Consider the following 24,558-nt stretch of genomic DNA (forward strand, 5'->3'; position numbering starts at 1 on the left):
CCGAGGGTCCACCGTCGTCGGAGCAGGCAGGTCGCAAAAGCCGAGACAGACGACGCAGAGGAGGATCAGGCAGAAAGGCCACGAGACAAGACGAACTCCAGGGTTAGGAATGCTAGGAAACGGCCAGAGCTGCTTGTTTGAAGGTGGTCGGGCGTTCTCGGCGGGGTGAGCGACACTCGGGACGGCGGAGCCGAAAGGGCTGTGGTGGCAGTTCCTCCGGGATGAGAGAACACGCACACGCACGCTCGGGCAACGACAAGGAGGCGACGGGTTCGAGAGTTGTTTCCCAAGGGAGGAGATATTTGGACGAGAGGTTCTTACAGAAGTGGGAGGGAGGAAAAAAAGAAGAGGTGAGAGTCGAGAACGAGGCAAGGGAGGGTAGTACCTACCTAAGTAGATAAGGTGGGAGAGCGGCCTCGGGGAGGGAAGGAGGGGCGGCGGAGGAAAGAAAAAAAATAAGAACCTACCTACGTCCCATGCCTGGATTGCAGAGTGCGCCAAACAAGGGACCAGGTGCCAAGCTGGCGGGTGCGAAATACCTGCCGTCCGTGGATCGGCAGCCTACCTCGAGCGTTGTTCCAGGGCTTTGCCTAGGGATCTATCCCAGGCGCTTCATAGGCTCCCGGGCGCCGCTTGGGAGGCCGGGACCTAATGCGCCTGGACACACCTGGCGAGCTGGGGCCTGCTTTGAATGAATCAATGAATGAATGGGGGGCGGCGGGAGTGGGATGGGTGAGGCCCCCGTGGGTGCAGGTGGTGGTGGCCGGCAGGGGGGTGTGGCGGCGGTCAGGCGCTAAACACCAAACCTGGTTCACTGATTTGCCCTGCCATCCGCTCGCTCTCCATTCCATCATTGCCTGGGATTATAGCCTTCACAGGGCCACCGCCCGGGGCGCTCAGCGCACCTACACAGTCCCTCGGGTTGCAGAGAGACTCGTCTTTCCCTGCTCTTCCCCCGCCGTCAATGCGCTGGAAACAGGCAGGAGAACCCCAGGCTGCAGGACCCGTAATTCCGTCATCGTGTTTGCTGCGCTGGTCTTCGTTTGCAAGGGGGCGTGTAACCGGGCTTGTTTGGCAGGACCCTTGATAGTTGGGCGACGGTTGAAGCACCTTCACGGAGCATCGCAAGCTCTCGTGCGAATCTACTGTGTAATGATTTAACAAAGACATCGACTTCTCACACCGTGCACCTCTGTTATCTGGCCAGATGTTCATTTAAAGATGGATGGCTTCCCGAAAGCTAACATCCAGGCACCAAAGGTTATCAGCACTGCGCCGTGTACCTGATGATCCCGCACCAATCGCTTACTCCCCTCCTAGCGTTTTCGTGGCCACGACGTGAACAATGAAACCGTGAGATGTGGTAATTGCACGACAAAGTCGTTTATGAAGGCCCCTTTCCATCGTCGAATTGCCAATGGGCTTGGGGTTCCTGCATTTCTTGCTGTGGCACGTCGTTCCGTACAAAGGTGCACAGTCGTGTCACGCGTCTCTCAAGGAATCATCATTCACCACATGTGCTACTACAAAAAAGTGCAAAACGGACTACTATCTCACCGAGATTTGACTGCTAAACGACGTGAATTTCCTCACTACGTTTGGCACCCTCTTATAAAGCGCACATCCGCCCCCTCGTGGCGTCTCCCATCTCTCCCCTGCTCAAGGTCAGATGCCATCACCCATTTTATTCAAGCCAACCAATCCATTCCCTCGCTTCCCGGTCTCCGCCCCCAGTCCCCCATCACCAGTTTTCCCTCTCCAGCTTTCATCGCTGTTAGAGAATCCCTAGCATTTCATTCGCCCGTGACCGGCCTGCCCGCACCCGGGTCGATGCCGGTCCCGGAGACTGGGCCGGTGAAGGCAGGTGCATGCCCCGAAGCGGCAATGTCGGGTTCGAGCTCATGATGGATGGGGTACGTGGTTTCAAACAACAGCAGCTTCACACAAACACAAAGACAGGCATTGCGTCAAAACAGCAGACGGCCTTTTTTTTGCTTTCTTCTTTTTTGTTTACGCAAAACTTCAAGACTCAATCGAGGTAGGTTCTGGCTGATGTTTACAGAACTCTCACCTCGGGGGCCGGCTGGGGAGACTTCTCAAAGCTCTTCATGGGCTCCAGACCCCAGCGGCCAAACATGGCGGCGTCCTCATCCCATCCGTTGCACTCGGTCGTGAGCATCTTCTCGCCGGTGAAGATGGCGTTGGCGCCGGCCATGAAGCACATAGCCTGCTTCTCCTCCGACATGGTCTTGCGTCCGGCGGCGATGCGGATGATGGTCGAGGGCATGATGATGCGGGCCGTGGCGATGGTGCGCAGCATGCTCGTGAACTCGACCATGGGGCGGTCGCCCAGCGGCGTGCCCTTGATGGGCACCAGGGCGTTGACGGGGAAGCTCTCGGGGTGGCTCGGCATGGTGGACACGGTGTGCAGCAGGCCGACGCGGTCCTCGCTCGACTCGCCGAGACCCAGGATGCCGCCCGAGCAGACCTTGATGCCGGCGTCACGCACGTGGCTCAGCGTCTGCAGGCGCTCATCGTAGCTGCGTGTCGAGATGACGGAAGGGTAAAACTCGCGGCTCGTGTCGACGTTGTGGTTGTACGCCGTGAGGCCAGCCGACTTGAGCTCCTTGGCCTGCTCGGCGTCGATCATGCCCAGTGTCACGCAGACTTCCATGCCCATGCCCTTGACGCCCTCGACCATGGCCTTGATGTTCTTGAGGCTGTTCTTGCGCCCGCGCATGTCCCTCCAGGCGGCACCCATGCAGAATCGGGTACTGCCATTCTCCTTGGCCGTCCGCGCCGCCGCCAACACGCTCTCGACGCTCTCAACCCTCTTGGCCGGCACCTTGGTGCCCTTCTGGTAACGGGTCGACTGGGCGCAGTAGGAGCAGTCCTCGGTGCAGCCACCCGTCTTAATGTTCATGAGGGTGCAAAGTTGCACCTCGGCGGGGTTGTGCCATCGACGGTGGACGGTGCTCTATCGGGATTCTACTGTCAGTGATGGGGGTCCTGATTGGCAATATCGAGCATCTGTGAGGTTGTACACGCAACTACCCCGCCATTCGAGTCGAGCCGGCAGATCCAAGCCCCGCAAATCGAACCATTGAGACACCGTGATGGCAACCATGATGGTTCAAGGCTTGGCGATGATAACAGAGCTAAAAAAAGACAAACAGAAACAGAAAGAAAGCACTCACAGCCTGGTACGCCAGCTCCAGAACGGGCTGGTAGTAAATGGCCGCAATCTCCTCCTTGGTCCAGTCGTGTCGGACCGTGTTCGCCGTGACGGCCTCCCGCATAATCTGCTTCCTCCTCTCAGCCCGCTGCTTCTCAACCGCGTCGTGCGCTCCCGCCGGGGGAGGCGGCGGCTGCGATGGCCGAACGTAGTCGACGACGGTCGACATGGCTCGGGCTCGTGGGTGTTGCCATCTCGCCGAAGCGGGGAGCGGGAGGCGACCGCTCGTCACCGGGCGGAGGGCCCTCAGGCGGAGAGAGGCACCGGGCTTCATTGTGAGAGAGTGAGAGATTGTGTGAGAGGGTCAGAGAAAAAGAGGAAAGAAGGAATGATGAGAGAATGGATGGTTGAGAGAAGAGAAGAAGAAAGGAGGAGGAGGGAGAAGCTAGTAGTGTATGAGCTGGACGGCAGTGACCTAGCAGCAGCGGAGGCACTAGAGCAAGGTGTCCAGGGACTGGGCTGAGAAAGAGGAGACGAACAACACCAGAAAACGTCCCCAAATGGAATGGATGCCCCCGTCCGTTGCGTTGTTGGTGAGCTCTAGAAGCATGGGCTGTGCTGCCTTGACGGCTCTACCTCCCCCCACGCTGACAAGGGGCCGCCTGGGGCAGATCGACCCAAAGGTGAGAAACCCAGCCGATCTTCGGCCAGTCTCCGGACGTCCATGTCGCCTATCAATCTTGCTCTCTTGTGCATTGAGCCCCATATCTCAACTCAAAACATGGTGGCTGCACAGATCCGGGACATTGCCATGCCCATTGCAGCAACGCGGCAACCTCGGCTCCTCGGGGAGACGTGTGCCTTAAGACGGCGTTATTTAACCGTCCTAAACCGCCGCCAACCTCTATTCGGAGCTTCTGTGTTGAGAAACCGAGCATCTTTCCCCTTGGGGTCGAGGATGCTTCTCAGGACGGGTAGGGGCGGGAACGGGGTAAACCCGAGCGATGGCGCGATGCCAGCGTCTAACGAGCCCGCCCTGCTGGTGAGGAGCACGCACTGCACTGCAGACAAGATGCTTGACATCTTTTCCATCCCATTCCATCCAACTTGCTTCCCCGTAACACAACAGCTTGAAGGCGCGCCAATGGCTGCTGAAGGTGTCTCACCCAATTGAGCTCTCTTGAGAGTGGGGGACTTGTCAAAACTCGGTCCGCTGCCCGTGGTGTTCCTAGCCTTGGCGGGCGTGCTTTTTTTGTTGACGACAGTCCAGCCCTGCAAAGATACCCTTGATGGCAATCCGCCATTTCTCGTTGGCTAGGGAATTTTTTTTTGGTTGAGATTTGAAAGGCAGGGTCTAGTCCTGGCTTTTAGTTAAACCCCGGAACATGCCCGTCCAACGAGGGATTCGGAATGGCTGCCGTGCCCGGGAAAAACTGGGGGGTGGCCACCCTCTGTCGTAATCGCGGGGTTGGTGATGGGTTTTTGTTTTGTTGTGGCACCATGGGTCGATTTGTTGCGGCCGTGGCCGGCTCCGTTGGAGAGGGTGTTCCGGTTCAGAAGGGAAGTGTTTGCGTTTTTGATAAGAAGTTCTATTCTTCCAATCAAGTAACTGTCGCCGGTTGAGAGAATCTTGAGAGCTCAAAGGACAAAGACCTGTCGACTCTGTCAATAATGATCGCTAACATTCATCCAATCTATATAAGAATGGTAAACAAGAAGAGAAAGGCTCAACAAGAGAAATTGAAGCTCAATATCAAGCTATATTTCATGGTCGCATTATCCCTTGGTCCAGGACGCCGTATTAACCGCCAATTCCAGAATCCCAGATTGTTTGTGTTTCTCATCATTGCCCAAAGAAAACCGCCCATGCAAAATCCTTCCAGTCCTTGGTCAAATAGCCTGCGTCGTCAACTGCGTCATGGTCTCTCAGATGTTCCTTGAACCTCGCAACACGAAACTCCCAAAAATCCGGCATCATATCCAAATCTCAGCTTCAGGGGTAAGCGGCCTCAGGATACCGTCTGCCCATTCCTCCAGGACTTCCACCTCGTTCCTCTGGCGGCACTCGCTTGTCCCATCTCTTTCTTTCATTACGTGAGTCCCATGCGGGATAGTCTCGTCGCCGATCTGCATCGGCATGGCTGCTAGTTCGCCGCTCCACGTCCGGTCGTCGAAGATATCTCTCACGGCGTTCGCCCTCCCTTTCCCGTTCTCGCTCTAGCTCTCGCTGCCGACCCCTGTCCCGCTCTCGAATGCGATCTCGGTCTCGATCCCGTTCCCTCTCATCTCGCATCCTCCTCGGCCGATGGTACTCTTCATCACTCGACTCGCCCTCGGACGAAGCTCCAGAGAGGTCGGAGTAGCTCCGGCTGAGGCGAGTTGGAGGAATCCGGTCTCGGCTTCTTCGGGCGCGTTGTGAGTCGGTGTGGTACGCACCGGCCCTCGGTGAGTTGCGGGTTCGGTCCGACCCCGTCAATCCGTTAGGTAGCATGTTGGACACCTTTTCTGATAGCTTCTCTCGAATGCTGCTGGTATTGGCTGTAGATCGTCGCCGAATGGGCTCATCAGGTCTTATATCCGGCCGATGAGGGCGGAACGACGTAGGCGGGTTACTGGCAGCGGGCGGCGGCGGACCGGATGGGGGAGAGTACCGACGAGATCCTGGCGAAGGCGGGCTCGGGTTGTTTCTTCGCTTCATGCGAGGCGGAGCCGGCTCATCCTCATCGGTCGATTCGGATGAGTAGTGTCTCGGCTGACTGTGTCGGCGAGGCGGTACGGGCCGCTTCGCATTTGGATCAAGATAAGCTCCTCCTCCATGTGAATAAGGAGGCTCTGCATGTGGCGGCGGGTTGTTGTAATCGGAGAAGCTTCGTCTCCGGGCATGCTCATCAAAATTGCTGTCATATCTCCCAGGTGATGGTCGTCCTGCTCGCCCACTTCCATGTCTGCCCGGAACGTGGTTGTACAGTGGTCGGTCATACGCTGGCTCAGGTGGTCTTCTCGGTTGGCCTGCAAATGCGTTCCCTGGGACATGAGTATAGGCGAATTTGGGCTCAGGTGTCTCATCTGGCTCAGGGCAAGAGCCAGGGGCCTTTCGAGGGACTTCGCGCGCAGATCCCCGAGAAGCTTCCTTTTCCCGGACTTGAGCCTCCTTTCTTAGCTTCTCAGCACACGACTTGTGCCAGTGATCCACTTCGGCGTCAGCCTGTGCAGGGAAAACCTCCTTGGGAAGATCGGGAGGGAACTCCTGGCCAGTCTCGGGGTGTTTTAGGTGCCAGTTCTTGACAGCGAACTGCAAGAAAGGAACGTGCTCCTCTGGGCCGAGAAGGATTTCGAGGGACTCCCATCGCGAGAAACCTCTAGATGTGAGTGCAGGGATCGAAGGTGGCTCGAAATCGTCATCGGTAGGCTGTAGAGTATGTTGGCAGCCGGTGACCTGCCAGATGTAGGAGATGGATTCATGTGGCATTTCGACGAACAGCGCTGTAAGTCATATTAGCATAAACAGCCTTGCATCGGTCAAGAAGGTAAGCCTACAGTCGTAATCGCCACCCACAGCCTTGTAGAAGGCAGCGAGCTTGCTTGGTGTGAGATGGCATTCTGTCTTGTCGCCAATGTTTAGGATCTAGTATGACGTAGTTAGTAATGCGGTCTCGAGCATGAGAGCTCCTGGATGAGCACTCAGACTAAGGAAATAGTGCGCGCATACAATATGTCGAACGATGGCTCTCAGAAGCGCATCTAGTAGTTTGGAAGGACTCTTGTCCTTCTCATACATGTAGACATATTCAATGGGTGGCGGCGGGGGAGTTGATGAGGCCCCCGGCGGGGCATCAGGCTTAGGAGGGGTCGCCATGACGATGATGAAAGGAAGAGGTGAATGCGACCGGCGATGATGAAGAGGACAGCGAGGTTGAGGAGCGCGTGTAGTGGATTAGGTGAGGCCGTCGCGCGCTCTCATCCAGGGCGAACGTGGATGGCGGGGAAGCGCAAAGTGAGGCAATCGGCGGTCAGAAGGCGGCGATCGGGAAGGCAACGGCGCCGTAGGCGGGAGCGACTAGGCCGGCGACGAAGATGGCGCATTCAGATCGAGCCGGGGGGATGTTGAAACCTGACTTTGGAAGAGAAGAAGAAGGAGAGCAGAAGGTTTTCAAGACAGGGCGCTGACTGCAGACAAATAAATTGGGAATGGATGGATCGCAAGAGAAAGAAGCAGCGTAAGGTAAGGCAGTGAAAGCAAGGTACAAGGGCCGGGCCGTTGGGAGCTGATGACAAGACAAGGCTTGTACAAGTCCAAAGTGTACTCGAAATTCCCAGGCAGCGAGGGAATCTTGGCGGGGGGCATGGAACTAGCTGGGCACCCGAGGGCATGCTGCACTGGGCAGAGCCTTGCTTGGTCTTGACCTTGACGTTGCGTGGGTCAAAACATGGATTATGGGGGTGATGTGAGATGGATGGATGGATGGCAGCTCTCTGCTGTGCCTGAAAGAAAGGGTCGGCATCCGAGGCTGTTGAATGGCTGGCTCGGGGCTGACAAAGAGGATAATCGTCTTGATAATCCAGGGCAGCTGACCTCTCTTTGTCTCCCGCTACCTTACCGAAATGCTGTGCTGTCCCTCTACTCGTTTCGTGACACTCCCCGGTGCCCAAAGGAAACACAACGAGCAAGGGACAAGGCACCAAGGCTGTGCTTTGCTGCTATTACGGAATCCTCGCCCTCTGCCTCACTCAAAAACTGCCGGGCCTCCGTCGTCTGACACGTGCATCATCGCTGTAGGTCCCCCTGCTGCGCTGCTTGTTCATTGTCCGGGATGGCCCCCGCGGAATGCGTACGACGCGAACGAGAACAAGATAGTTTCCATCATGAGTTGAGTCTAGTGTCATGGGCTGTGTAAGGCATCGGTACGCACCACAAGCCCGAGCACGGCGCTTAGAAGGAGAGCACGAGATAATTCCAGAACCTTAGCACGGGTTACCTCTTCAACTTGTCAACTCAGCCAACTCAGCCTCATTATGTTGCTGAGCAATTCTGCCCCCCACTGCCAGGTTTAGATGCGCATCTGGCAGATTTGACATGTCCTGCCTTGTTTCGTGCATGATGGCTGATCAACTTGGAATTTTCTCAAAACTTCCACAAAGGGCAGGGGATGGAATACCCGGCGAGGATCACACAAAACTCGGTAATCTCGGGTTGTTTAGGCCTGAGTATCAACTGATGATGAGAAATGGGCATCTCTCAACCTGGATCTTTGGCTCTGATGTCATGGCTCCAGCTCCGAGACAGGGATCACCATGCACGAGGCGGCCTGGGCACTTTCACTACCCCGGGGCTTTTGTCTTGGACGTTTTTTCCCGACCGTTGAAAATCCAAGTCTAGGGTAGGCAGGTCGGCTTTTCCTCCGGCAGATCAGCCCATTGCTAGTCCCAAAGAGGAAACCAATTCTCGAACTCTCTTCGGCATTGTTGGCCTCTTTGAAAGATTTCATGAGACAAGCATCACTGCAGTTTGCAAGTCGCGACGTCTTTTGTTGCTCCCCTTCTTTGACTCTCCTTCAGCCGGCTTTCTTTGTTTAATACTTCTCTGGCCTTTTGCTGGCTCTTCTACTTCGACCTCGATTTCTTTCTCCCCGAAGCCACACGTGAACCAACCATCATGGACGCCCTCAAATCAGCCATCCAGCCCATCACGCACAACCTCCCCGAGCCTATCCGCGACCTAGGCATCTCCATCCTTGGCGACACCTGCTACAAGTCCCTCCTCCTCGACGTCAACATTGAGGACGCCGACTGCCTCAAGCTCGCCATTTCCAAGGCCCTCGGTATCGGTATCATCGCCGCCTCGTCCATCGTCAAGGTGCCCCAGATCCTCAAGCTCGTTAACTCGAAGTCTGCTGAGGGCGTTTCGTTCCTGTCCTACCTCCTCGAGACGACATCGTACCTCATCTCTCTCGCCTACAATGTCCGGAACGGCTTCCCCTTCAGCACCTTTGGCGAGACGGCCCTGATCGTCGGCCAGAACGTTATCATCTCGGTTCTGGTCCTCAACTACAGCGGCCGCGCCAGTCTCGCTGCTGTCTTTGTCGCTGCGCTCGCTGGCACGGTCGCCGCGCTGTTTGCCGAGAACATTGTCGACAGCCAGGTCCTGAGCTATCTCCAGGCTGGTGCTGGTGTCCTGGGTGTCGCGAGCAAGCTGCCCCAGATCCTCACCATTTTCCAGCAGGGTGGCACCGGCCAGCTCAGCGCCTTTGCTGTAAGTTGAACTCCTACTTTTCCGCCCTAGAATTAAAAGCTAACATGACATGCACAGGTCTTCAACTACCTCGCCGGCTCCCTCTCACGCATCTTCACCACCCTCCAGGAGGTCGACGACAAGCTCATCCTCTACGGCTTCGTGTCCGGCTTCATCCTCAATGCCATCCTCGCTCTCCAGATGATCTTCTACTGGAACGCTCCCTCCGAGAAGGCCAAGGGCAAGCGCAAGGCTACTCCCGTCAAGGCCAAGCCTGCGGCTGCTTTGTCGGCCTCCTCGACGGCCACCCCCAAGAAGAGCCCTACCACCCGCCGGCGCGGTTAGAGGGATCTTTACGTGTGTGGACTTGCGATTGCTTTTTCAGACATATTGCTTGTAATGACTCATATTTTTAATACAGTCAACTCTGTATGTAATGCGTCTTGTACGTAGAATAATCACATGGGGTGTTCAGTTGTGCGAGGAACTTGACTTAGATCTTGTCATTCTTGATGACGACGTGTTCTTGAAATACGAACCGTAATCTAACTATCTACGCTATCTCCCATGGCAACGTTGCCCTGAATGCATTCGTCCCAAATGGTATCCCAATCCCTGCAATGACGAAACGCCTCCAACTGTAAACGCCCAAATTATGCTATGCCCGCTTGAGTATGCCCGCTTGAGTACGCCCGCATTGTGATGTCCTCCCTTTATTCAATCTCAAAATATGGAACCAGTCCCGTTCCACCTGTTGGTGCTGGGTGAACCTTTGCGGCCAGCACATTGTAAACATCGACGTTGCTCGCCTAGGTTGCTGACAGAGCAACCGAAGCAAACATGCTTGCCACATGCACCACAGGTGTGGCCCTCGGTTTCGAATCCATCAACATCCATCTCATCTCCACTGCTGCCGCCGAGGCAGGCGCCGCAATCTTCGCAGTCGGATGGTGTAGACTCGGGTCGGATTGTGTGAGATGTTGTGGAAGGGGCGGAAGAGATGTTCCAGAATCGATGCAGCGATTGTTGAGTTGATTCAGGGCGGCTGGTCTCATCCTGAGGCTGAAGTTGATCCGGTGCAGGCATTGCATGTTTTTGGCTCTGGGCCGAGAACAGCATGTTGAGGGTACGTTCTGTCGAGCGGGTTAGCCAATGTCCTGAGGCGAGCAGAATGAATGATGAGCTTACGGTGAACTTCATTCTCGGAAGGTCTGCTATTGCGGAACCGCTTCATTGTGCGGCTGTGAAGGTGAATCGGAGTTGCTGCCATCACGGCAAAGGGGTTGGTGAGGCCGTTGGTTGCCCGGGGCGGCGAGTCGAACGAGGACACAGACGAGGGCGAGGAGCAGAGCTCAGAGACGGAACGCTTGCGCTTGTGGGCCATGATTGTCGATGAATGTACTGTCGAAAAATTTGGAGTAAAAATGGCGTCGAGGCAGAAAGATGCAGGGCTCTATGCTGGAAATAAGAGAAGGGTGAAATGCTGAGCCTGGAGCTGAGGTGAAATGATGGGTGGATTTTGAGGAACCGAGACGAGACGCGGGAGCGCAGGGAGCTCAGGCCAGCGCGCGCTCAGTGACGTGTTTAAGTGGCTGGACGCGTTGATGTGTGCCGGGAGTCACGTGATTTGGTGACAGTAGTTGCGTTTGGGCGAAGACCCACTTGGCTTCACAGTCACGTGATTCCGTGGCAATATCGCGTTCCCCTGTCCCCTCCAAGATCGATGAAGCCCTCAAGGCAAGAAGAGGATGCAACCCCCTCGTTCTCAACGTCCAATCCTTTCCTTTTCTACAGACGCTGAGAGAGCCTAACCATGGCTTAGACGCTGCAAGCCAAATCACATCCTAGTGTTTTTGGACAAGACCGTGAGTGTTAGAGATGGGTATAAATAACGTCTTGTCCAAACCCCGGTGTGCTTATTCCTAGGTACATGCCATCTTGTCCATACCCTCACAGAGGTATCTTGACTCGTCCCAGCAAAACATGACAGCCCTCTCTACAGGAGCCATCGTCGCCATTGTCGCCCTACCCATCGGACTGAGCCTTTCTACGCTGGCCATTTACATTGCCTACCTCCAACTCGGTGACAGTCGACGGAATCACGATCAAGGCGACGTCGAGTCTGTACCTCTCGCGAATTACCCCGAAGCTATGGCTGCGGGGTCTACTCGGCCAGGGTTGGTGATGCCAGGCAAAGCATTCATGGATGCTCCCCTCTCCTTCCTGAGCCAAAGTCTGATCGATCTTCTAGACTAGCTTTAGAAGGTCAACATCAAGTTCAATACGAGATGTTCCGCTGGGAACGCAGTCTTAGTGGCCGTGTTAGGTTCTCTACCAACCCGATCCCAGACTGTCCAGTGACCGAGGACGACACTCGGTCCTTGCGTGGAAGGCTTCCCCTACCGAGCCCGCATGAGCCCATTTGGGAGATCCCGCCCCTATAAGGAAGAATTCAGTAAACTTGATCAGTCGAAAGATTTGGAGTGCAGGTTTTTAGCACGTACTACCTACCTATGGATCCATTCTTGAACCTGGTGTATCACCCCACATTTCCCCAGAATCTGGTTACTAGACTGACGGTGCATCTTGGTATTCATACTGTCCACGACTTACATCACTCCCCTCAAGCATCATAAATAAATGATACAAAATAAATAACTAAAATATATCGTCATAAATCTAGTAATTTTAGAGTTATTTTATCCATTCTTTCTATACTCGATTAACTATCCTTCAGGGGGAAGCTGACATGTTTGTGCTGGTGTCTCGTTTTTTCTATCACCCGAATGAGGAGTAACGGGAATGGGCGATTTCGACCCCAACATCCCGTTTGCGCAGATCCACCTCTTTCTCACTTACACAGATCCATACCCATACTCATACCCATACCGTATTTCTATACGTCCCCCTTCCCTACCCAACATGTGACTCCAAACAGCCGTATTCCCTCCACGTGTAGCTACCGACACTTTCGCTCTGGTGAGATGTCGACTATCTTCGAGTGGCCCGCCGGCTTGGTCTAGATCGGCGGGGACGGAGAACTTGCATCTTCCCTACGCGCAAGTTGAACATGATCCCAGCTCGTGGCCTGGAAGTAATTTGATGAGCATAGTTCCCAGCGGGCCTATCAAAGATCCAGGGAGAAAAAAGAGGTTGTCGTACTGAGCGAGAGATGTCACAGATGACTCGGGGTCGCACATAGCTTCGGTTGTCGCATGTGTTGAGCCAGAGCGAAACATGAGATACGTAAACCAAGCGCTAACGGAAGATGCGAGTAAACCAGGGATGGAAAAGACAATCGCAATAATGACTTCGGTTGATAGTTGCGCCATTCGAAAGGTATGAAGCTGATCCAGAATGTATGAAGCAGCGATGTTTGAATGTGAGATGCTAGCAATGTGAAGATGAATGTAGACTTGTAGAGGATCAATGAAATTCGAAGTATCTGCGGAGTAACTCATAGGCGCTATGAGGCAGATGTGGGGGAGCTCCAGGTGGTTTTAATTGAGGTGAGTGAGGCAGTGCAAATGGTAACCGTCACGTAGGCGGCCCAAGCTGCCTTGCCCCGCATCCCAGGGGATAATATCGAAGTAGAGTGTGGAACACAATAGACGACTATGCCAACGGCAAAAGGGAAAGATACCCTTCAATAGGTTCCGAGGCAATGGGGCCTTATATGCTACTTCACACAAACACCGCTAGAAATCCATATCAGTGGCATCACTTTAATCACCCTCCTCCCCCGAAATCTTAATCACCAACTTCCCAAGCCCTCCCTTCCCAGCAGCAACCTTTTCGCAAGCCTTCCTCACCTCTTCAATATCCCCAAGCTCAACAGCAGTATACACTCCCCTAACCTTGCCCTTGGCCACCAGATCCGCAACAATGTCCATGTCCTCTCTGATGTTCGGGCTCCCAGATACAAACTCGTGCTTGATGCCTGTCCCTCTGAGCTTCCACCAATACGGCAGCTGCGCGAGGTCGAGCAACCAGCAAAGCAAAGAGGGCATGTTTTCCGGTCCGAGCATGGGACGCATGGTTTTGCTCGGGGAATGCTGGCGATGCTCATGAAGATTCCCGTCTTGGGCTTGAGAAGCGCCGCGCTCTCGTTCCACGTTGCAAACTGAGTGTTGAATGCAAAGTCAACCGTGCCCCGGCCGACGAGCGAGACCACGTCTTGCGTCTTGTAGTCGTAGAGCTGGTTGACCATGCCGGGGAGGTATTGCTCCACCAGCGGCATCTTGGACGTCGACACTGTTGAGATGATCTTGTCGGCTCCGAACATATTGCGTGCTACCTGTATCGCCGTAGAGCCAGATGAGCCGAGAGCGGCGGGGATGTATACCGTCTGCCCGGCCAGACTGTCCTTGCCCTGAAGTTCTAGTCCGCGTCTGATGACTTGGAGTGCGGTGACGACGGGGCCTGGGAAAGTTACAGCTTCCTCAAACGACACATGCTCGGGCTTTATATGCAGGAACCGCTCCTCGGATATGGCATATTCAGAGGCAAATCCGGGGTGCGGTCTACTAAACATGGGCTTCTCCATGTCGAAGCCGTAGACTTCGTCGCCGACCTTGAGGTTCTTGACTGCAGAACCGACGGCAACGACCACTCCGGCGCCCTCTTGGGAAAGAGTATAAGGATATCTGGGATATGTTAGTCAACGTGAGTTTTACTGCTCACTTCTGGGGATGTCCTTACTCCACCGAGTACAGGATACGTAGCATCCCAGACGCAAACTGGGTGTCGCCGGTACTGATGGCAGCAGCGCGCATACGCAAGAGAACCTGCTCAGGCTTCGTAATCTTGGGCGTATGTCTCTCCATGATCTCAAACCCAGAGGGAGAACACCTCTTCGGCGCAACGAGGGATCGCATAGTTGGTGGTATCTTAGCCATGTTGATGATCTTTTGTATCCGAAAGAGCGATGCGGTCTGCTTCATGCCGGTGACTTGTAAGTCTGAGTTGAATTTTCAAGAAACAGCGAGCACAACAGTCCCTTTATCTGTACAGAGAACCTCATACCGGCGGCGGAGTTGGTGATTTCGGCGGTTTCGGTGGGGCAGTTCGGAGGACCCACCGAAACCGCCGAACGCCTCGCCGGCAGCACTCCGGCGGCTGGAATAGGGGTGCGGACACATTTGCGGAGTTCATGTGAGCTTGGGGTAGCTTGTGGGGATACCGGGCGTACAAGTGCGGACTTGGTTTGTCATACCTGCGGAAATCAACGCTGAGTGTCAACCGGTAAAGGGGGGATTAGGGGTACGTCTTGTTGAGTTGTGGTCAACGTTTCACACACCAAAAGGGTTCATCTAGTCAGGTTCTAGAAGCTGTGGCTTATCAGGCTTCTGGAATTGTGGCGTCTCCCTCAAGTCTTCATACCGATCAAACGACAGGGAGATCGACTGAGGAATGTGAGAGGCTTCACAGCCAGGGCAAGTAAAGATCTCATCGCAAATTGGCCCAGTGGGCTGCTTTTGTATTACCCCAGCCAGTCATTCTTCTGGCTTGGTTCCTATCGTACATTATTCCCATCTCAAATCCCAGACAGCTTGTAACACATCCCCACACAACCGCTGTATAATGCATATTGCCCATGATGCAGCACCGACCAAAAAAATCAGCCATCTGCTCTGAGGGTAAGTGATACGAGTCTGCATCCGAAAAGTTAGCAAAGAATCGGTGGGTTTCAATAGGCTATAGCTCGCACCTTCGGATTCGTGTTTCAACAATCCGCAATAGCTGAAAACCTCTTGCACAGATGACATGCCATGTTGCGTGTTTCAAGCAAACGTCCACGTTGCTGGCACAGAGCTCTATCAAAAGTAGGCCGGAGTGTTCGCATGAACTCCTTGTGCTGCTTGATCAAAATAGTCGTGAATCATAATGAAGGGAGAGTCCCATAATGGACATCAGTCCTCTCTTCCAATCGGGAGAAGCTGGCCTCACGGCGACCGATGTAGCTCACCACGCTCAGTAGAAAAAGCCTCGGCGCCGCTGATGGTAGGTATGCCAGAGAGAGTAACTCGACTCATCTACATCGCCCAAGTTAGTCAAGATAGACAGCAATTTTCAAGTGACCAGCACAAACCTCTGACACGGCTGATACCGAGCTGATCAGCCACATTGATGTATCCCTCTTCAATGTCGCCCTTGTCCTTGCGCACATTCGCCACGGAACCCTCATCATCCTTCCAGGTGCTGCGGCACATCGGGCAAGTGACATTCCCGCTGGCTCCCTTGGTGCGTGCCCACATCTGGAAGCACTCTTGGTGGATGTTCTGACCACATGCCGCCTTGCACCAGACGATAGATCCGGGGTTATCGGCCTCCAGCTCACAGTAACAGATGGGACAGTCACCTTCGATGGGCTTGCGCTTGTCGGACTTGCCGCCCGAAGGTGCCGAGATGGGAGGCGCAGCAGCGAAGATGGTCTGGAGCTCAGTGCTGAGGAGCCCGAGCTGGTAGACAAGGTCAAATGGAGCATTAAGAACCTTCTTCATGACCTGTAATGAGATGGTCAGCGAGATTTCCATGCAATGGCAGACGCCGACTCACATAGAGGATATGCTTGCATTGGTTGCCCTTCTCGTAGTGGGGACAAGTGCAGCTGGGTCGCTTCCCAATGTGAACATTGTAAATGTTGCCAGTAGACCCCGTCATCTCAATATCCTCTTCAGGACAATCATGAGTGCCGCGTCTAGTTCGGTTCAAGACGTAGAAGCGCTGAGACAGAGCGCGTTCATAGACATCGTGAAACGACTGTGGTGGCTTAGGCCTGAATCTGCGCACTCGCTTTTCCTCCTCCTCCTTTTTCTTCTTCTTTGGCTGGACATGTTGCATCATCAAGAAGTATTCCCGGTCAAAATCGTCTGAATTGTCCGCCTTGCGCTTCTTCGAGGGGGTGTATTCAGGCTCATCAGTCAAATCAACTGGATTGTCTGGGGTCTGGCCCGCCCACGCGTTCTTGGCTGGGGTGCGTGCGACTGGTTTCTGAGGCGTTACAAAACCTCCGCCAGCATTGAAATTCTGGCCTCTGGCCGATTGTGTCGTCGATGATCCCATCCTGAAAGAACTCGAAAGCTCCAGGCAATTGATGATTGAAGTGAGGGTTGACACAGGGAAAACGGAGCTTCAATTGATTCATACAGGGTAAGACCGCCACATTTGATAAATGGCGTCAATGATAAACGGTAGGCGCAAAGTCACGTGCACTTTGATAATGCCGTTTCAGATGACCGTTCTGACCGGGCACTCGAATAATTAACATGTTACTAGTTGGGAGGCAGTGCAATCGTCGACATTCATGGATCAGCCCTCACATCCAGGATAATCTCATATTAGCTATAAAGCGCCAAGATATGGATCCACACGTGGAGTGACCGCGCTGGCACAGATTGGAGAGAATGAGAGCACCAACCCGCGGACTTTGGAACTGATGGCAGACTACGCATTCAAGCGCGTCGGTCAAGACAAGGGCATGGAATCCACCTCTCTATTACCAACCACGGCATAAACTGTCTGGAATTAAATAGTCTTCGCACTTATTCATTTAGTTTTCCTCAGTTCTGTGATTTGACATTCTCTTGGTGTGGTTAAGCATTGGTCTGGACATACATTAACTTGCGCTCCCTTAGGTAAAGGCAATTAAGAGCATACAATAAGGATAGCTAAATAATAAAGCGAATACATATAAATTATTACTTCTTTTTTAGAATATTTTAATAAATATTGTATACAGATTTTATGTAAATCTATAATAATGCTTCAGAAGAACGAATGCCTTCACTGTTGTGAGTCCTGGCTGGCTCTGGTTCGTCGCGACGCCTCTGTTGTCGACAATTTGAGACTTGTTGCTGAGATCTTATCCGGGCGAGGCCAGTCACTGGTCCTTGTTGTCCTTGGTTTTGGCCATTTCGAGTGCCAATGTGGTTGCATCAACTTTGGGTTCGTTGCATTCTTTGATGGCTTTGCGTATCTCGCCGGCGACGTCTGTTTCGTTGTCCAGCTGATAGTCACGGCACGCGAAGGGCTTATCCATCAGTGCCTTTAGCTGCACTGCTTCGTTTGGGCTTTTCTTCTTCAGCTGGAAGGCCATGCCTTCAATCTCCCGAAGGGCCTGCCTGATCATGTCGGGTTCCTCAACAAACCCTTCATCGATTGTCGTTCGGCTCCTAATGCTGTCTGCAAAAGGAGCATCCAATAACTGGAGCGTCTTAGACTTTGGGCTTTCGCGAGTGAGCCAGCTGAAGATGTCGTCTCGTCGGCGTTCTCTAATAAGAGGAACTGTCTCCTTTGTGACTTCATTTCAATGATAGCCGTATAGGCTGTCGTTCCAGCGTATCTTCGTTTAGGTATCTCGTCCAGCCAGTGGGCATGTTTAGGCTCCCACTCGTCTGCCGTTATGGTGACCGGGTGCTGCTGTTTTGGGTACGGCTCAGCAAAAGGGACAGCTGGTACCGATACCGTGGTGGTTCCAGCACCAATTCTCTTGGTTTGCGGCCGCGACGTGTGGCTCGTGGTCTGCTGCTCTCGTGGTCGCTCGGCTCCATCGGTGTCTGTCGCCCCAAATGACAAGTTTGCTTGTCAGACTAGTGAAGGGGCAAGCCTCAGCGACCTCGATCGCCCGATGAAGGTAGTCCCAGACATGTTGTTCGTGCAACGCCTTAAAGCTATTGGCATTGGGTTTCTGGAACTGTGGACGGAGTTCAAGGTGGCTAGAGAGACATCCGGGGCCAAAGTCAAGGCGTAGCCTGGGTAGTTGTCTTGCATCTGCTTCATTTTGCGCATGTCTCTTTGGATGCGTTTTTGCCCGCTCCAATTAGACCAACTGGCGGCCTTGAAGACATTCGTTCCGCCCAGGTAGTCATAGTCAGTCCGTGGATTAGTGCTCTCTAATGGGCTCAGTGAAGACGGCAGAAATGAGGAACTTGACCTAATAATAAGTAAACTAGAGGATTAAATTATGGAATAATAAGATACTTATTTTATAATTATATGAGGTTATTTCTATAATTTCCCTAGAGCCTTTAGGTAAATATCATCTCTTTTGCGCTGGTGACTACATGTAGCTAGGTTGAGCAGGTTGACTTGGTGTGCATGTTACGACCGACTGCCACGCAATGAGCAGCAGCAACAGACCGGGTTGGACCACATCAAAGATCAGCGGATTCCAAGGCCCCAGGGTTCTGGATCTACAGGTGGAGTTAACGGGTTGGCACAGATTGTTCTTGGGACAGAAATATTTAGATCAACTGAATGAAAATGCGCCATGGCATTGATTTGTTCCTATCTTCTTCAACTACTCATCCTTCTCTTTTGCCTGGCCTCATATCGCTCATGATAGCCGAAAGGTAAACCTATCCAAACGCCCCAGAGCGTGGGATACATCCCATCCCCGCTCACCGTAGGGTACAGATTCATATATATGCCACCCCGCCTTGATACGCCCCTTGTAAATAGATGATAAAAAAAGGTAACAAAGGAAATGGAAGTCCATGTTGTAGTAAGTACAGGCTGCGCCATCTAGTGGCGGGCCAGATTGGTAGAATGGTTCAACGCCGAGTCTATGCTATGGCTTGACAAAGATGTATTAGACATGAAGGGAATTAGGTTGTGGCCGTAACGAGTCGTCGAAGTGAGAGTATCATGGAGGTCGTGTGGTTTTAGAGCCGTGGTACTATCATCGAGGTCGTCGGATAGATGTCGTGGCTAGCCACGAGGTGGGTATCACAGCTCCATCGAGGGGCGGTGTAGCTGACTTGACTGCGTCGTGATCCTGATCTTGATCGAAGTGGTGGGTGGGTGGGTGGGTAGGGAGGGTATATATAACAGCCTTGAACACAAAGCCGAGCAGGTCGCACAACAAAAGAAGCGCGCATCCTGCTCAAGGCAAAGGTCTTCGGTGGCTGGGATCTCGGGGTTGCTGATAGCGTTGGCTGTGAGATTGCTGTTGAGCAGCCACCCACTCCGCGGACCCTGACTGAATGCCAGGTTGCTCTGCAGGCAACTTGGTATCATTTCCTGACGCACCGCCTGGAGATCCAGGAACCAGATCAGTCACAGCTTGGGCAATTGAAGCCACAACATAGCCCCGTAATTGGCGGTCCTCTCGGCTATCCTCCTTCTCTAGACGGAATCGCTCGTCCTTGCTCATGTTGGCTCGTCGGATGTTCTTGATCTCCTGCATAATGTAGAGCAGGACCTCCTCGGGCATCGGTTGCGCTCGGTGGCGTGCTCGTTCTTGCGCACATATCGTCGGGTAACATCAGTAGCACCATCAATAGAGAATGCAATGCAGTAGGACATCTTCTTGCCCCATCCCTCTGCATAGAGGCGAGGGTTGTCCCAGGCTTCTTCGCAGGCATCCACATGAACCCATCGCTTCTGGTGATCCGAATAAACTTCGGTCCAGACATGGTCCTCGGCGTTCCAGACCCAGCGTACACGGCCGCCAACAGCTCGGCAGAGCATACTGAAGCAGTTGGCCCATTCACCAACGCGGCCGCGTCGGGTCTGGAGTAACCGCCAGACGTCGCCATATCGGGGGAAGCGCTCATAAGCTCCACAGTTGTGTGCAGAGCATCGGTACAATTCCACTCGAAGAGCACCGCAGGCACTCTCTTCAGGTGTTGGGGCAGTCATGCCCTGGGCAATGGTAGGGGATAAGCAGACGGGGCATGGTGGGTTGTTGACCCATGTGAAGAATGATCGCTTAAACCACCTGTCGGTTGTGTTAGTTAACATTGCCCAACGTCGAATTACGGAACCATGACATACCTCAATAGTGCCCTGATAACACAGTCTTGGTAACCCCATTCGGGTTGCCGTCCGTCTCCCATACTCTCTGCTTGAGCTTGGAGAACTTGTGTCTCCTCCTCAGCCTCGCCATAGATACGATCCAATGGAATGGTCTGGAGAGCCTCGTCCAACAAACCGGGGTTTTCGTACTTTGTTGGTGTTAATGATAGGCTGATGAGGAGGTTTCTGAATTTCTGGGAGTCACGGTCGCCGGCAGCGGGAGGAGTTGGGATCTTGGGGAGATGTCGGAGGGCGGAGTAAGAGGGAGGAGTAGGGCCGTTGGATGTCGAGGGTCGGCTGCTGCCAGAAGGAGTAGGGCTTCGCAAATTGGCGCTCGAGGCTCGTTCGCCGAGGCTTGGAGATCCGTGTCGGGATGAAGAACGGAGGTCATTCATACGCTTGTCGCGAAGGAGACCCTCGAACTTGACCCGAAGGTCCCGCGCCCATTCCTCGCCGTAGCCATCGCCGCCAGGCGTGCCTTGGCGGTCCATGATGGACAGTAGTGTTGGTAAATTGGTTTGAGGATAATTCGATGTGGTTGTCGGAGAATAATGGTCAATAAGTGTCGATGGTGGATTGCCCAGATGCGTGGCTGGGTGGAGGTCAGGTGGCTCTGTCGCTGATATTTACGGACCCAGGCGTCTGGATCAGCAGCGAAAAGGTCGTCGTGGTCGTGGCCGTGTTCGTGGGTTGTCGTCGTCAGCAGTATATGCGTGTTCGTAGACCCGATCGCCACGGGACACGCGGAGGCCTAGACAGTTGGCTATCCTTCAGAGTCAACTGCTAGCGTCGTCGATTGTCGCCTAGGCAGGTGTCGCTCGCTGAACGGGTGATGACTAAGGGTCCTCCTGGTCGATGTTCCTGTCGTGATGATGGTCGTCGACTTGTTCGTGGTTTGCGTGAGCTTGTATCGCTTTGTCGTCGCCGTGTACGGTAAAAAGGAGAGGAGTTGGCGAGCTCGCGGATGGCGAATGCGGATGACCAGACAAGAGAGACGGGCACAGAGGCAGAGAGGGCAGAAGAGGCAGGAGGAGGCGGCGATGAGAATCGAGGGTGGACCAGGGGAATAAAGGGACGGGGTGTCTCGGGAGGGTGTGCGTCTGGTTCGCTGTTGCCCACTCCGGGTCAGGCCTACGATGGCAGTTTACGCGTCAGCAGTGAGCGCCACGGCCAATCAGGCCCGTAATTGGTGGTCGAGGTGGGGGCCGCTGGGCGCAGGTGCAAGTACCGGTACAGCCGCTTCGTACTCTTTTTTCTGGGCTTGCACCAGACTCAGCTGTCGCGTTGTGAGGAATTGCTCTACTCAGTGGAGGTCAAGGGGCATAGATGGATGGCATTTGCAGGCTCCGATCGTTATTTAATATCACGAGACTACGAATGCTGATGCCGCGTCCTTCGCATTCGTTACGTCGCTGAGAAGACGTAGACCTCAGTGAAGGAAATGGCCCTTCTGGGGAATAGTCCTTCCAGCGACATGGGTCAAGTTCAAGTCCGCGCAAGACCATTCATCATCAAGAGGCGAACTGGAGAGGGCCAATCTCAGCAGCCCGCTTCTGGGGATGGTAGTCCAGGCACTGGAGGCATCAGAGGTACGTAGACTGTGCGTACGCAGCCTGGGCTTGATGATTTGAGGAGAGCGAGACCGAGTGGCGTCGTGCTTCAGTCCTCGTCATCAGCGAATTTTACAGAGTCTCATCAGGCGTCAGCTCTTGTCTTTGATGGCGAAATGAGCAGCAGATGTGCAATTGGAAAAAGATGGGAATCTCTGTACAAAACGGAAAAGAACGACAATCGCCATCTGTGGCAATGAGAGGTCGAATCCGCAGCCCATCCCCATCCCCCCAGCTTGACTCAACTCAGCAGTTGATGAGCGCGAGGAGAAACAGACTGCGCGTCCACTGCAATCGATAGATCTCATGTCGGGTCGCTCGCTGTCACTTGAGCGGAAAACTGGAGTAAGGTGATTTCGATGTCTCCCGCTGGTCCTGTCTGGCTGGAGACCGCTAGAGACTGCCAGAAAACCCGCTGGAGTCGGCCGCTATGCTTCTGCAAGTCACTCGACCCTGGTACAGCGACAGGTACCGGTACCTGGCCGGGTACGTGCCCCTCGTCGTGGTGGGCGATGACGAGGCAGTGGAAGAAGCCAGCGACAGGACGGAGCGGACCAAAAGCCCATCGTGGCACAGCTGAGGCCAAGCCACTCTGCCCTGCAATCCTTTTCGTAGAAACGACCGACGGTCTCTCCGCACCGCGCACTGCCGCCTCAACAAGCCCCCTGAGCCAATTCCGTGGATACATTACAGCTGGATATGAAAGCTGAGATTGAAGACATGTGCGCATCTGGTTGCGTCTCGCGCGCCCGCGCTTATTGTTTCACTGACGCAGGTCCCTTCTTCCAGATTTCGGGAAGATACGTTCCCTTCTCCAGATGCTCCAGCCACGACGACGGTGTTCCTGTGGCGGTGCGTTATTTCCAGTTCCACTTGACCCTGGCCCACTTTGGTTTGACTCGAGGCCTCAGCGTCCCGTCGATAACGTGGAGAGCGACGCGGCCTCTTGATCCTCGCAATTCTACTCTACGTATTCCGATGGCGACGTTTTGGATCCTGTTTAACTCTCCGTTTCTCCCGTAAACGCGCATTCAGAGATTCGACGTCGTCCGGCTGACACGGAGCTCCGACTGAGGCCTTCACCTGCCATCCTGCTTGACCATCCTGCTTGACCAGGCTGTCACTTCACCTCCAGGGCTGTCTGGTTGTGGCTATTTACAGCGCGCCAATGAACCCACGTCACATCTGCTGGGTAGCAAACAACTCCACAGCGATCTGCAACCTCCATCTTGTCTCAATCTAATTGCTGTCTACCTGAGGAAGCCCCCGCGGCACCGCGGCCGGTCACCCAGGGCCGTCGATTTGACAGCCGCGCACCCTCAAGCGACGTCCTTTCAAGACCATCTTCTCACCACAAGAGGCTGGGCAGATACGGCAAAGAAGCTTAACCAGCTTGGCGCGTGCATCGCGTGGCCCTGCCTTTGCCCCTGGGAAGCGCGGCCACGTCCAATCCCGAGATACGATTACGCAGACCTCAGCTTTTTTCTCTGGCTCGGTATCGCTTTTCTGCCCCCCTCGCCCTATTGCTTACCCGACCTGGCAACGTTATGGCAATCCCTTGCGACTAACACTCACCCTGCATCCCTAGGCCATCTTGGCAGCGGGAACGTTCAAAAGTGCAAGCGTCCTTTCTCCATAACGGAGTTCTAGGGGTCGAATCGGACCCGAATTCATCACTCCGTTTTCCCAACGACCACCGCCGATCTGCTGTCCGTTTCCGTTTCCGCTCTTCGATGAGGTCCCCACCAAGGCTCAGGCAACGCGTCCAATCGCTCCTTGACCTCAGAGACTAGTCCTGCATCGCCCTCCAATCAGCCCCAGCTGTGGCTCGTCCCTCTCTCTGCATCGACGACCGGGGTGTCTCGTGAGACACTGCCAGAGGCCGCGTCATCTGCTTGCTTCATGGCAATTGGCTTGCGTACACGCGAATATCAAAGAGTGAGAAAGGACTTTGCGTGCACTCAATCTCTTCCAATTGCCACCCCATGGTTCAGTTCAAAACAGCTTGCAAGGGAATGATTTTCAAGTCGATCGAGTCCTTAATACTCTGTCTTTGCACCGTGTTTTATTGATACGGACCTTGCCAAGGATTCCAAAGTCCAAACGTCGGTTGAAGAAGCCGACAACTGCCTTAGATCAGACTACCAGTGCAGCCCCTTGTTACTAGCCCGTACAGCCTTACGTATGCTGCGGGCCGCTATTTCAGATGAATATTCACTTTGCAGCGTGGTCCTTGTGGACTAATTAGGTTTCCGTGACCCAACTGTCTTTGGCCATGCCCGCCTCAAAGTCCAAGTTTTTGATGGAGACTCGTGTATTCAAGCCAAGAGAATGGATATCTGCCTTTGAGAAAGACTGACGGGCAATTCTGCCACCTCTAGGCTTATTCCGAGGCGGATCTTTCCTGTCTGTGGATGACTGACGTCGAGTGGCTATCGATCCTCGAGATCCCCTCTTGTCACTTACAGCGCCACAACAATGCCTCTTACCCCATCCCCTCGTGATGAAAACTGCGTACACTCTCTCTTGAAGGCAAAACTACGTTTTTCAAGCTGCCGTGGTTCCAACTTGACCTCTCTTAGATCAAGTAGGACGTCGTTGGTCTCATTACAACATTGTGGCACACCAACCCCCAATCCCCGTCACCCCATCAGACCGCTCACTTACACACATATGGGAAGTTGCCCGTCGATGATGTTGGTCTACATGAAGCCATCTCTGCAGTAAGACCAATCTGGGCAGGG

At 54.0% G+C, this 24,558-nt stretch overlaps 8 protein-coding genes across 8 annotated transcripts; 2 read left to right on the forward strand and 6 right to left on the reverse strand.

Annotated features, from left to right (window-relative positions):
- Positions 1-2,056: 2,056 nt before the first annotated feature.
- Positions 2,057-3,509, reverse strand: MRS44_001710 (uncharacterized protein; the record flags this gene model as incomplete). The annotated part of the gene is made up of 2 exons (XM_046270548.2): positions 2,057-2,977; positions 3,198-3,509. The coding sequence occupies 2 exons, from the start codon at positions 3,507-3,509 to the stop codon at positions 2,057-2,059; spliced, it is 1,233 nt and encodes a 410-aa protein (XP_046138018.2).
- Positions 3,510-5,168: 1,659 nt separating this feature from the next.
- MRS44_001711 (uncharacterized protein) lies at positions 5,169-7,031 on the reverse strand (the record flags this gene model as incomplete). The annotated part of the gene is made up of 3 exons (XM_046284916.2): positions 5,169-6,658; positions 6,713-6,800; positions 6,885-7,031. 3 exons carry the CDS (start codon positions 7,029-7,031, stop codon positions 5,169-5,171), a joined length of 1,725 nt encoding a protein of 574 aa, XP_046138017.1.
- Positions 7,032-8,828: 1,797 nt separating this feature from the next.
- On the forward strand, positions 8,829-9,749 carry MRS44_001712 (uncharacterized protein; the record flags this gene model as incomplete). Its single annotated transcript, XM_046274830.2, has 2 exons — positions 8,829-9,425; positions 9,483-9,749. The coding sequence occupies 2 exons, from the start codon at positions 8,829-8,831 to the stop codon at positions 9,747-9,749; spliced, it is 864 nt and encodes a 287-aa protein (XP_046138016.1).
- Positions 9,750-10,127: 378 nt separating this feature from the next.
- On the reverse strand, positions 10,128-10,788 carry MRS44_001713 (uncharacterized protein; the record flags this gene model as incomplete). The annotated part of the gene is made up of 2 exons (XM_046279309.2): positions 10,128-10,537; positions 10,593-10,788. 2 exons carry the CDS (start codon positions 10,786-10,788, stop codon positions 10,128-10,130), a joined length of 606 nt encoding a protein of 201 aa, XP_046138015.2.
- Positions 10,789-11,387: 599 nt separating this feature from the next.
- On the forward strand, positions 11,388-11,660 carry MRS44_001714 (uncharacterized protein; the record flags this gene model as incomplete). Its single annotated transcript, XM_065623798.1, has 1 exon — positions 11,388-11,660. The coding sequence occupies one exon, from the start codon at positions 11,388-11,390 to the stop codon at positions 11,658-11,660; it is 273 nt and encodes a 90-aa protein (XP_065480217.1).
- A 797-nt stretch (positions 11,661-12,457) lies between these two features.
- MRS44_001715 (uncharacterized protein) lies at positions 12,458-16,469 on the reverse strand (the record flags this gene model as incomplete). Its single annotated transcript, XM_065623799.1, has 7 exons — positions 12,458-12,849; positions 13,138-13,375; positions 13,438-14,050; positions 14,106-14,364; positions 14,430-14,522; positions 15,496-15,910; positions 15,963-16,469. The coding sequence occupies 7 exons, from the start codon at positions 16,467-16,469 to the stop codon at positions 12,458-12,460; spliced, it is 2,517 nt and encodes an 838-aa protein (XP_065480218.1).
- Positions 16,470-17,286: 817 nt separating this feature from the next.
- MRS44_001716 (uncharacterized protein) lies at positions 17,287-18,185 on the reverse strand (the record flags this gene model as incomplete). Its single annotated transcript, XM_065623800.1, has 3 exons — positions 17,287-17,650; positions 17,707-17,962; positions 18,101-18,185. The coding sequence occupies 3 exons, from the start codon at positions 18,183-18,185 to the stop codon at positions 17,287-17,289; spliced, it is 705 nt and encodes a 234-aa protein (XP_065480219.1).
- Positions 18,186-19,290: 1,105 nt separating this feature from the next.
- On the reverse strand, positions 19,291-20,695 carry MRS44_001717 (uncharacterized protein; the record flags this gene model as incomplete). The annotated part of the gene is made up of 3 exons (XM_065623801.1): positions 19,291-19,587; positions 19,656-20,127; positions 20,184-20,695. 3 exons carry the CDS (start codon positions 20,693-20,695, stop codon positions 19,291-19,293), a joined length of 1,281 nt encoding a protein of 426 aa, XP_065480220.1.
- Positions 20,696-24,558: the final 3,863 nt, after the last annotated feature.

This window comes from Fusarium solani (assembly GCF_023522795.1).
Source record: "Fusarium solani strain SB1 chromosome Unknown bctg00000000, whole genome shotgun sequence".
Taxonomy (NCBI): Eukaryota; Fungi; Ascomycota; class Sordariomycetes; order Hypocreales; family Nectriaceae; genus Fusarium; species Fusarium solani.